The sequence below is a fragment of the Lynx canadensis genome, chromosome C1 (assembly GCF_007474595.2).
Source record: "Lynx canadensis isolate LIC74 chromosome C1, mLynCan4.pri.v2, whole genome shotgun sequence".
NCBI lineage: Eukaryota > Metazoa > Chordata > Mammalia > Carnivora > Felidae > Lynx > Lynx canadensis.
The window spans coordinates 23885950-23898753 of NC_044310.1; the positions used below are offsets into that span (position 1 = coordinate 23885950).

The 12804-nt window shown below is 42.2% G+C and overlaps 1 protein-coding gene across 2 annotated transcripts in view; it reads left to right on the top strand.

Moving 5' to 3' along the window:
* The first annotated feature begins 1541 nt into the window (after nucleotides 1–1541).
* The window catches only part of KHDRBS1 (KH RNA binding domain containing, signal transduction associated 1), a 38992-nt gene continuing 27729 nt past the window's right edge, over nucleotides 1542–12804 (top strand). For both annotated transcript variants that reach the window (XR_003971117.1, XM_030326900.1), the window contains exon 1: nucleotides 1542–2060. Coding sequence is in view for 1 of the 2 variants with exons in the window: in XM_030326900.1 (XP_030182760.1) it covers nucleotides 1679–2060 (382 nt within the window). In the remaining variant the exon portion in view is untranslated. The remainder of the gene's footprint in view (nucleotides 2061–12804) is intronic.

Below are 12804 nucleotides of genomic sequence, written 5' to 3' on the forward strand. Positions count from 1 at the left end.
TGAAAAGCACAGTCTTGGGGCGCCTGGGTGGCGCAGTCGGCTAAGCGTCCGACTTCAGCCAGGTCACGATCTCGCGGTCCGTGAGTTCGAGCCCCGCGTCGGGCTCTGGGCTGATGGCTCAGAGCCTGGAGCTTGCTTCCGATTCTGTGTCTCCCTCTCTCTCTGCCCCTCCCCCGTTCATGCTCTGTCTCTCTCTGTCCCAAAAATAAATAAATGTTGAAAAAAAAAATTTAAAAAAAAAAGAAAAGCACAGTCTTACTAGGGGAACTGATCCAAAAGGAAAAGGGAGGAGAGTCCTTTGAATGGGGGAAGCAAAAATCTGTGGAGGGAAAGAAAGGTTAGAGAAAGCACCAGGTTTTGAACCAGTTCATGTTAGAGACCTATGCTCATTTGCATATAGCATCCAAAGATGAGAAGACTGCTGTGGGAGACTGTGCACTATATATATATATATATATATATATATATATATATATATATACACATACACACACACACACACACCCTGGACTCGAGGACAGTGGCAAGGGTCTTTCTGAGCAAAGCTGGAACCATCCACTGTGAAGGGTCCAACAGAAGCAAGGGCATTAGCACTCATATCAATAGAAGGAGCCATCCTAGTGATACAACCATCACGGATTAAGGACCTGGCCTCTTGCTCACTTTTTTGCGGAAGAAACACTGAACTCAGCAGAAAGCAGCCCTATATGTAAAGAGTTAAAATGCTTCGTCTTTTAAGGCGACTTCTCAGACCAACAATGGCTAACGTTTTAGAGCCTACTATACTGGAAAACGGGACACGACTTCTGGGGTTCCCTGTCTCGGTCGGGCGCCCTTTTCCTTGCTAGATTTCAGTTTTCCAATCTAGTTCAAGTTCTCCAGTCTTCCCACTGACCCGTCCTTCCTGCAAGCCCCTCATCTCTGAGTCAGGACTCTCCCTGAATCGTCCCTTCTTCACCCCTAGTTTCCCCCGTGCCCTGTCTCTCCCCCCCAACCCCGTCCCCGTTCCGGCAGTCTCTCCCCTCTCTGCCTGCCCAAACCGCCTCCATTCCCTCTCCTTTCCCTCCCGCGACCCCCCCACTCGGGTCTCCTTACATTTCAGTGAGCCCCCCTCTCCGCCCCACTTTTCCCCCCACTCCACCGCCACGGAGCACAACCCCCCCGCCCCCCAGCTCAGCCGTTGGCGGGGGCGTGGCCCCGCGAGTAACAGGTCTCCCGCCCCACACTCCGCGGGCCCGCGCGCAGACAAAGACATTCCACAGCCCCCGCCCCTCCGCGCACTCGGCCAGAGGGGGAGGAGACACGTGTCCCGCTAGCGCCGAGTCACGTGGAAAAGAAAACGAACGAAGCCCGCGGCCACTTGCGCACGCGCACAAGGCTCTGGCCTGGCGGGCTCTGAGGGAAAAGGGGAGCGGGGAGGCGACTTCTTCGGGCTCCGCGGCGGTGCGCAGGCGCCGTAGCCCGACTGGAGACTTTGTTCTCCGCGGAGAGACCCAAGGGCGGTGCCGGTGGCTGACTGCGCACGCGCGCCGCCTCATTTCCGGTGCTCTCTTTCGCTGGGTCGCTCGGGTCGGCTTCGGTCGCTGTCGCTCCCGCTCTCCCACCCCCGCCAACCGCCGCTTGGGCCTCTGCCGCTGCCGCGTTGCTTCCTCGATTCCTCGATCGTACATCCGCCCCAATGCAGCGCCGGGACGACCCCGCCGCGCGCATGAGCCGGTCCTCAGGCCGCAGCGGCTCCATGGACCCCTCCGGTGCCCACCCCTCGGTGCGTCAGGCGCCGTCTCGGCAGCCACCGCTGCCTCACCGATCCCGGGGAGGCGGAGGGGGATCCCGGGGGGGCGCCCGGGCCTCGCCCGCCACGCAGCCACCACCGCTGCTGCCGCCCTCGGCCACCGGTCCCGACGCGACAGTGGGCGGTCCAGCGCCGACCCCGCTGCTGCCCCCCTCAGCCACTGCCTCCGTCAAGATGGAGCCGGAGAACAAGTACCTGCCCGAACTTATGGCCGAGAAGGATTCGCTCGACCCGTCCTTCACTCACGCCATGCAGCTACTGACGGCAGGTAAGCCGGGTCCCTCTGGGTCGCCTGGCCACTCGGGGGCATGGGTGGCAGTGGCTTTGTTCCTCCCGCTTCCCGCCCCCTCGGGGCCAAGGCAGTCGTGAACTCCTCTTCTCTTATCCTCATCCTGGGGGGATGATGGGGATCCTGGATTCCGCACCTGTCCCGGCCCACGGTGTGAGGGAGAATTTCTAGGCTGCAGTGGAGGCCCGAAGGGGACTTGGCGATCTCTTAGCGCAAAGATCTTGATGGATAGCGCTGCGCTCCCCGCCCCTTTGCCGACCCTTCCCCCTCCCACTTCTTGCAGCTGCCCTGCCCTCCGAGTGTTCAGATTCTTCCAGAAATGAACCTTTACCTCCCCCTACCCTAAAGGGAAAGCTTTCTTCCTTGCGGGTGGAGGTAGACGCCTCTACTGAGGGTGTAGGAGGCGAAGCCGGCCCGAGCGGGGAGGGACCGTGGGAGGGAGGGCCGAGGTGAAATGGGGTGAGGCCGGAGTGCCCTGTCCAGCGCGCCGCGGTCGCTGGGGCCGGGTGGGACTTAGCGGTAACAGGAGCTTAAGTTGCTCGGAGGCAGAAGCAACCTGTGGGAATCGGAGCTTGAGGTTTTCCGAATCAGATTTCCCACTTCGGCAGGTAAAGTGGTGATTGCTACAGAGCCGGAAGGTTGGACCCCTTTATTTTACAACGTGGGGTGTCCACCAGAAGGGGGAAAAATAACTCCAGTGAAATGGGATAGGAGGAGGTAAAGGGTGGTGTGCAGGACTTTCTCCAACAAGATGGACAAAATTGAGAGAAATGGCAGGATGCTCGTACCTGAAAGATTTGGGTCTTTTGTTTTATTTTTTATTTTTTGCTTCAGTAGTGGAATAGATTAGAAATAATAGTCTTTGTTCGCTGTCTGTAGACCCACGCTCCTTTCCTGCCCTGGCCAATCACCTGGTCCCTCTGGTTTCTCCCGAAAGCCGTCTGTTTCGCCCTCACTTCTAGTTACAACGTTGTTTTAATAAGTATTTATGATACCTGAATTTTATTAATCAAGTAGAAAGTTGCAGTCTTCAACACTAAATGAGTAGGTGGACTCTTTGGCAAGGCTGATAGAATGAACAGATAGTTACGAAAAGATCATTTCCCTCCCCTTTGTTCTCTAGCACACTACATTGGTGAGGGGTCCTTACTTTTTAACTCAATGAACAAAGCTGGCTGTGGTCAGGAATAACATTTAGATGAACTGCTTACGTTTTCAACTTGATGCTTTGCTGTTTTTGTAACATAGATTGTTTGAAACATTACTGCTCATTGTGTGCCTCTGGCAATCTTTTTGAAGGCCAGGAATGCTTTTTTTATCTTTATATTTTTCATGCTGTCTTGCATATAACAAACACCAGGTGTTTGAATCGGAAAGCAAGCACATGGGCAGATTTAGGAATGTCAGGCTAAATTCTGAAAGGTTGACTGGTAGTCTAATTTTTATTTTCTCTAATCTTTAAGCAGTCCATATTAAATGCAAGAGAATAACAAACTTTAGAACTTTTAGGTGTTGGCTTGGGTTTGAAATTCTGACCCTTAACTAGTTACCTACTCTTGGGAAGCTTTCTGAACCTCGGTAACTTTATCTGTAAAGTGGGATGGTGAGTTGAGAGAATTAAATGACATGTAAAAGCACTAGCACCATTCCCTTTGGTCTGTAATCAGGTAATGACTTGTCACCACAGTTTTCTTCTAGTTGTAAATCCAGGGTACTGAATATGGTATGAAAGCAAGATATTTTTTGCTTAACCACAGCAAATGTCTAGTATAATGTTTGTCTTTTAAGTAAAAGATGGTTTCTTAGGTTGATCATCAAAAACTGTTGATCATTAAAAGTTACTTACAGGGGTGCCTGGCTGGCTCAGTCGGTAGAGCATGGGAATCTGGATCTTGGGATTGTAAATTGGGTGTAGAGATTCCTTAAAAATAAAAATATTTTTAGAAACAGTTACAGTTTTCACTCTTCTCTCACTGCTTAAATTCTGTTATAAGAGAGTGCTCTTCAATCTTATTTTTCACTTGGACATTTTGGTGTCTGTCTTTTTTCTTTCTTTTCTTTCTTTCTTTCTTTCTTTCTTTCTTTCTTTTCTTTTCTTTCTCTTTCTTTCGTTTTAAAATCAACTTGAAATTTTAATTGGAGAATTGGGGTTGAGGTAATGCCAGCTCATTGAAAGAACAGTCTTAGAAGGGTATATGGATGCTTCTTAGCATGGGTAAGTCTTGATATATGTTGGACCTGGATCATTTTTGAATGATCTGGGAAAGGGAGTGTGAAGTCCACCAACTATGAGGAAGTGAGACTCTGAGAAGACAGAATAGTAGTATTTAAAGTCTGATAAGGATACATGTAAGAAAAATAATACTTAACACTTACTGTGCTAGGCACTGGTCTGAGCACTTTTTATATCAAATATTTAGTTTTTGTGACAATACTATGAGGAAGTTACTCTTATCCTCACTTTTACCAATGAGGAAATGAAGGCACACAGAGATTAATTTGCCTACAGCAACAAGATTTGTAAGCAGCATAAGTAGGATTTGAAGTCAATCTGAATCTGGATCCACACACCTAACCATCCCCACCCACCCCACCCCTTACTGTATATAGTACCTGCAAAAAATTGTACTTTGAAAATATTTTGTACTACTTGCACAAAATACTGTAATGTATTTGAACGCATTGGAGTGGTAGCTAACATGACAGTAAAGATAATAAGGCCAGAAGAAAAAGAAGGAAACCCAGAGAGCAGAGCCTAGCTCTTGGGATTAACACTCCTCCAGGCACCTCTGCTCGTTTCCGAGGAGGTGCCTCAAGATGCAGCCCACTCTTCCTTCAGCAGTCACATACCTCTTCCTGTCCCTTTCCCAGCTTTACTTTATTTTGCACTCACCAGCATCTGATGCACCATTTATTGTAGTTCTGTATTTAACCACACCTCTTTCACAGCTAGAATGTTAGCTCTACCAGGGCAGGGATCTTTTGTCTGCTTTGTTCACTGCTGTATCTCTTGTTCCTTGAAGACTGCCGCACAGAATGGCCTCTTACTAAATATTTGATGAATGAGTATTCATCTTCATTGCATAATGGAAAAATATCAACATAGTTCTGAGGAATTTACATTTTGAATATAGACTTCTGTGTTAGCCAAGTTGATATTCAAGCTGTGATGACAATTAAACGCATTAGCAGACATGCAAGGAATCAGTTTACCCATGCTTGTTTTCTAAAACAAAAATAATTTATTTTGTGTTATATATTTATATAATAAACAAAATGCTTTTATGTGTCTCAGTGTTTTTTATTCTACTTTGTACAATTAGGAAAATATAAGTTAGTGTAAATGACTCAGAAGTAAGTAAACATCTTGAAGAGATTAACAGTCCCCAGAAGACCTTGAACGTATACTTAGAAATCCATCTTTCAAAAGCACCCAGTGGACATTTAAAGACAAAGTCTGTTGAAACTTCGAAATACTTAATTCCTTTCTTTCATTCACAATATGTCATAGAAATATATCCATTTCATTCTACAAGGCTAGCAAAACCTATTAAAATCAGAAAGTGGAATTGCAAAGGAATTCTAGACCGAATATGGGTGTAAGTATCAATAGTAGGATAAAAAGGCAGAGGTTACAACTATTTGCAACAACATTGTTGTTTACTTAGGAAAGTGGTCAGTGATGTTGCTGATTACAATATAGAGATGTACAAATCAGTAGGTTTCTGATACATGAGCAGGACCCAATTAGAAAAGAATTGACAAAATCTCATTTTTAGAATAGTACCAAAAATTAAAAATTAAAAAAAATTTAAAAGAATATATCAATTGCCTTGAAATTAGCAAGAAAACACTCAGAATGTATGTGAATAATCATAAACAATAACATTAAATAATATTTAGAACATGTAATATGTGCCATGAGATATGCTACTCATTAATTCTGTCTCCTGGCCATTCTGTAAGGCAAGAAGAATTTTTTTTCTCAATATTACAGAAGAAGAATATTGTGATCACTTATTGTCAACTTAAAATTTTACTGAAGGTGATAAAGGAAGATCTGAATGAAAAGACACATATGCCATATGTCCTGGGAAGCTTGTGGGAACAGGGGGAACTAGTGTTATGATAGGACTTTTAAGTGGACATGTTGATTTTTAACTAGGTCAAACAAGACTTAGGGCTTGAGAGGATGAGAATTAAAAGGAACCTTTTTTTTTTTTTTTTAAATGTTTGTTTATTTTTGAGAGAGACAGAGAAAGAATGCGAGTGGGTTAGGGGCAGAGAGAGAGGGAGACGCAGAAGCAGGGTCCAGGCTCTGAGCTGTCAGCACAGAGCTCGAACTCACGAGCTGTGATCTGAGCCGAAGTCGGATGCTCAACCGACTGAGCCATGCAGGCGCCCCTAATTAGAAGGAACTCTTAAACATTGTTCGTGGAAGTGTGAATTGATACAGACACTCTGGATAACAGTTTAGCATTTCATCTGAAAGTTGAACTTTTAAATTTCTTAAAATTCAGTAACACCATTCCTAGGAATATGCCCATAGAAACTTTTGCACATGAATGCCTCATTCATAAAATGGTGCACCTTGTTCACAAAATGGTGCAACTTGTTTCACCATTGATTGAATACTGTGAGATTTTCAAAATGAGATCATTACAAGGCAGTGAAAATGAAAACTTATAGCTACAAGCAACAACATGGAGAAATGTTGGAAATCTAATGTTAGAAAAGTAAGTCCCATAAGGCTAGATACATACAATACAATACTATTTTTACAGAACATAATACTAGCAAGATTAAGCAAAATATTGTTAGCATACATTTTTTTCTGATAAAGCAACTTTGTGAAAAACTAAGCATATGTTTACCATACTAAGCAGTTGCAGTTTCTTGGGCATTTATCCCAGAAAAATTAAAACTTAGTTTCACACAGACTTGTGCCTGAATGTTCATAGCAGCTCTATTCATAATAGCCAAAAACTGAAAACAAACCGTATGCCTCCAATAGGTGAATAAACTGGTGCATTCCTACCATGGACTACTACTCAGCAGTAAAAAGAGATAAATGTTAACAACTTGAGTGGCTCTCAAGAGAATTAGGCTGAGTAAAAAGAGCTAATCTCTAAAGGAAACATAATATATAATTCCATTAATTAAACATTCTTGAAAATACAAAACAATAGAGATGGAGAACAGACAAATGGTTGCCTGTGGTGAGAGACAGTTGGCTACAAAAGGGTGGCATGAGGAATCCCTGTGATAGACATGTTTTGCATCTTGACTGTGGTGGTGTTCACATGACTGATTAAAATTCATAGAACTAAACACACAAAAGTAGGTGTAAAACTGATGACCTGAACAAAGTCAGTAGATTGTATTAATGTTAATTTTCTAATTGTGATGCTGTATTGTGTATATGCAGAGTATTATCATGGAGAAAACTGGGTGAAGGGTATATGAGATCTTTTATTTCTCACAACTGCTTATAAATCTATAATTATCTCAAAAAGCTTTTTTAAAAAAGAATTTAGAAATTCTAAAATGTATCCTAAGAAAGAGATTCAGGAGACCATGGTCAATATACCATAATAGGGTTTGCCACTATCTTGGAGTGTGAGAATTGAGCCCCTTAGAGGGCTCTTAACTCAGGCTTTGGGGGATTTTTCTGAACCAGTACCCACCCTCAGTCTGTACTGTATGTGAAATACTGTGTTATCTTTTCCTAGGGAGATAATCTGTAGCTTTCATCAGATTCTCAAAGGGGCCCATGACCCCAAAAAAGATTAAGAACCTATTGGTCTGTGCTCTTGCTTAATATAGTAAGTAATTTGATAAATAAAAAGAACAGATTTTTTTTTTTTTAATACAAAGGTAGTAAGCATATACTGGAATTGGGATTCCAAAAGGTGGTACCAACAAAAAAGGTATAGGGCAGAGAATTATAAAGTTGGGAATAATAAAGTCATGAATCTCTAAGGAAAGTTGAGGGTGTTAACATATGTTTCTTTCAGTAAGTATTTATAGATGCCTATTGTGTATTAAGTAATTTACTAAAAATGGCAGGTACACAGTTTAGTGATGGAAGCAGTCTGGAAATCATTAACAAGAGAAGGAGTAGTGTGGTTAGAAGAGCAGAAATTCAGAGCAGGGCATGACCCCTGACCTTTTGGAGCAGATATTCTATGAATCTTGCCCTCTTAAAAACACTATCATTGGATGCCTTAGAAAATGTTGACCATTGTCGTTGCTTATGCAGCCTTTATCAAATGTTCAGTTAATGAAATGTACATGGTAATCTGTTTTTAGTTAAGCCAATCCAGATAATAAAGTTTGTATATAATTGCCCCAAACTTCTCTAGTATTAACATTTTTGCGTTTATTAAATCTTTTTTTTTTCTTTTTTTATTTTCCTCCTTTTTAAAAGTGAGTAGGGAAGACTAAGAGAAAGGTTGGCTTTTTAAAAAAAATTTTAATGTTTATTTATTTTTGAGAGAGATAGAGACAGAGTGCGAGAGGGGAAGGGCCAGAGAGAGAGGGAGACACATAATCTGAAGCAAGCTGCAGGCTGTTAGGACAAAGCCCAATGCGGGGCTCGAACTCACAGACTGTGAGATCATGACCTCAGCCGAAGTCAGACGCTGAACTGACTGAGCCACCCAGGTGCCCTCAAGAGAGAGGTTTAATGACTTGCTCAAGGTCACATTCCAAGCGTGTAGCAGAACTGGGAATCAAACCCAGTTCTGTCTGGCTTTAAAACTCTTGCTCTTTCCTCTGAGGCATACGTTTAAGAAACAGTTCTCATCCTTTAGAGTTTACAATCTGATTGTGGTAAGATCTACGAAAAAAGGAATGGTTAAGTTAGAGTAAGAGAAATGCCACAAGATTTTGAATTTGCTTCAAGTGTTGGAAGGGAGTAACCTGGATTTGAGTACCTGCTCTGTCCCTAACTAGTTTTGTGATCTTGGACAAGTTACATAACTTTTCTGAGCCCAGGTTCTTTTCACCTGCTAAATAGGGATAGTCCTGGCTGAAAGACAATGAAACAGTACAGAATTTCTGATGTGTAGAAGCACTAGGTGGAATGTGATTATTGGAAGCACCTGGCTAAAAAACAAGTGGGTCACCTCTCTGTATTGTTTACATTTTCACTTTTCTCTCTTTGGCTCTGGGGACATCCAAGGTCTCCAGAGGCACAAGTGAAGATCACTTAAAGGAGTTAGTTTCAGAAAGGTTGTCTAGAAAGTACTTATGCCTGAGGGTTAAACCATTTTTAGGAAGCTTCTTGACTTTTTTTTTCCTTCCCAATACGGCCTACTCCCAGCTCTCCAAGAGAAGTGAAGCCAAGGAGAGAAATACAGAATTGGAAAAGAAAAGCAAGATCAGGCTACTGTACATCTGAAGCACCCACAGAGTCCTTTCATTGCCTTTAACCTCATGACCGTCTCTGAGGGTAGAACTGTACTTCCCAGCATTTTACACAATCAACTCTTCTTGCGGAAAAAAAAGTGCCCTGCTCCCTCTAGAAACTCCTCATTGAGAGGCAGTAATAAAAGCATGAGGTTTGAAGTTATCCAAAGCCTGGGTTTTGAACTATATTCTGATACTTTAATAGCTTTGTGACTTAGAGACTCTTCTCTGAGTTTGTTTCCTCATTTGTAAAATGGGGATAGTACCAGCTACATCACTGAGTTATTTTGTAGGATAAATGAGATAATATTTGTACAGTATTTGATACATAGTAGACACTGAACTAATATTCAGTCCTTCCCCTTCTAAACATGGAAGATGGCCCCTCTTAAAGACATAAAGTTGCCTCTTTGTGTTTTTCTTTCAAGGCTAAACTTCCCTGACTCTTTTTTCAATTCTCAGTTTTATGTAAATAACTTATATTCTCTTATAAAGAATTCTTAGAATTCTCTAAAAATGCCTTAATACTCTTTTAAAAATTGTGAGATAAATTGGACAAAGAGATTCTAATTAAGATATGGCTAGTACAAAATAAAACAGAAAGATCCTGTTAGAAATTCTCAGGGTGCATTACATTGCATAAGAACAAATCTTTCTACTGGTTTCAATTTTTGCAACCTTGCTTCCTATAGGAATACAACAGATCAACAGGCTTTGAGTCTTATCTTCTTGCACTGGCCAAGTAAAGTTTCTGGAAAGTACTATAAAATACAGCAGAAGGGCCTTACTAGAGGGTAGCAATTAGGACATAGATAAAATGAGGCGTGTAATTTGTTCCACATTTTTAGAAGCTCCTCAGTGATGTTTTCAAATCACAAATAAGGCATCTTTGTTCCTAGGACTTTTGAGGATTGAGTACCCAGTTTTTCAGTTTTGGAAATTCAAGAAGAGATGTATTCAAAGATGGTAGGCTCAAAACTAGTGACTAGAAAAAGCTAATATTAGCAGTAAGTGGGAGGAGGGAATAGAGGTCAGGATATATCAGCAGCAAAACAACAAATAGGGTGTTGAATGAAGCATTTAGCCTGTTAATTGTAAGGTCAAATTTGTTTTCTCTTCCAAGCAATGGAACATAGGAGTGTGAAGAGCACTGTTGTCTATAGTTCTTCCCATAGGAGTAAAGGTTTACTTAATATTTACAGTATGGGGGTGCCTGGGTATCTCAGTCAGTTAAGCGTCCCACTCTTGATCTCAGCTCAGGTCTTGATCCTCAGGGTCGTGAGTTCAAGTCCCATGTTGGGCTCCATGTTGAGCGTGGAGCCTACTTTAAAAAAAAAAAAAAGATTCACAATATGATTAGCAGTTTTAATTGTCAGAAAGCAAGAGAGTATGTGTTCTTGGGCATAAGCAGGTTAGCTCACCCCATACTATAACATCTGAAATTAGGCTTTTTAATAAACGGAATACTTTAGTTTGAAATTCTGAATTCTTACGAAGTCTGTCAAAGTGACTTTTCTTCATCTATATACTTCACAGCTGGACTTAGTCTAAACAGTATTTTTAAAAACTGTTAAAGGTATGGGTTTGAATAATGTGTTTGAGGTAGTATACCTTTTTTTTTTCCTTCAGTAATCTCCACACCCAATGTGGAATTTGAACTTAGAACCCGGAGATCAAGAGCCCCACACTCCACTGACTGAGCCAGCCAGGTGCCCTGAAGTAGTAGTCTTTATATTTTAAACCAGTGACTTTCAAAGTGTGGTCCCTAGGTCAGTAATACCAGCATCACCTGGTAACTTGCTAGAAATGCACATTCCTAACACAAATCCTAGACTGGGGTTGGGGTCTAGCAATCTAGTTTAATAAGCCCTCTGAAGCCATTCTGATGCATACTGAAGTTTGAGAACCCTTACTTTAAAATTGTAGAAGATAGGGGCGCCTGGGTGGCGCAGTCGGTTAAGCGTCCGACTTCAGCCAGGTCACGATCTCGCGGTCCGGGAGTTCGAGCCCCGCGTCAGGCTCTGGGCTGATGGCTCAGAGCCTGGAGCCTGTTTCCGATTCTGTGTCTCCCTCTCTCTCTGCCCCTCCCCCGTTCATGCTCTGTCTCTCTCTGTCCCAAAATAAATAAACGTTGAAAAATAAAATAAAATAAAATTGTAGAAGATAGAAACACAGTGTTAGAATAGTATATAAGGAGAATATTATGTGTTATTTAGAATTTTCTAATAATTTTAGGGAGTATAATTTTTTTTTCTTACTCTTTTCAATGGACCACATAACTTTTTAGTTGCCTGTGCGTACCACTCCATCTCTGTTAGTACTCCTGTCATAGCACTTATCTGTACTTCATTGCCAACTTCACAGACTGTACTAATGTCAGTGTGTAAATATAGTGAAGGTGGGGATCATATCTAACTTGTTCTGTTGTAGCTCCTATATTTTGTAGGATAGATGTCTGACCCTTATTAAGTCTTCCATAGTGGTTAATGATCATCCTGTATCTCTCCCTTCATCTGCCTCTCTATAGGAAGCACTCAGACACTTCCAGTGAGTGAGTGAGTACATGAGTGAATGAGTGAATGAATGAATGAATGAATGAAGTTCCCTAATGATAGGAAATCTTTTTGAACACTAAGGTCATATCTGATGAAACTATATTGACCTGTGAATTGAAAGTGCCTTGGTGCATTTTTTCTTTTAGGACATTGAATTTGGACTAATGTTGACTGTATATTAAGCACTTCCTAGGAAATGTTTTTTTGTTTTTTTGTTTTAATGTTTATTTTAGAGAGGGAGACAGAACGTGAGCAGGGGAGGGTCAGAGAGAGAGGGAGACACAGAATCCGAAGCAGGCTCTGAGCTGTCAGCACAGAGAGCCCGACCTGGGGCTTGAACTCACAAACTGCAAGATCACCACCTGAGCCGAAATTGGATGGATGCTGGACCTCTGAGCCACCCAGGCGCCCTCCTCCCTCTCCCCCCCACCCCAAGGGTTTTAATTAGCATATGTACATATGTTATTTTACTCTGTCTTTATAGCAACCTCATGAGGTGGATATTGCTTCTGTTTTACAGATGAAGGAGCCAAAAATTACAGCAATTGAATAACTTTTCAAAGTTCACAAAACTAGTGAGTGGTAGACTAAGAACCGTGTCTTTCAAACTCCTAAGGACTATCATCTAAAGAGCTACTTACTGTCACAATGAAATTTTAACAGCGCTCTCCATTGTATGTTTAAATTACTGACTTTTGTATTTTCATCAAGATACGACTTTGTGCTTTTTCTTGATGCAGACTTTTTTTCGTTCA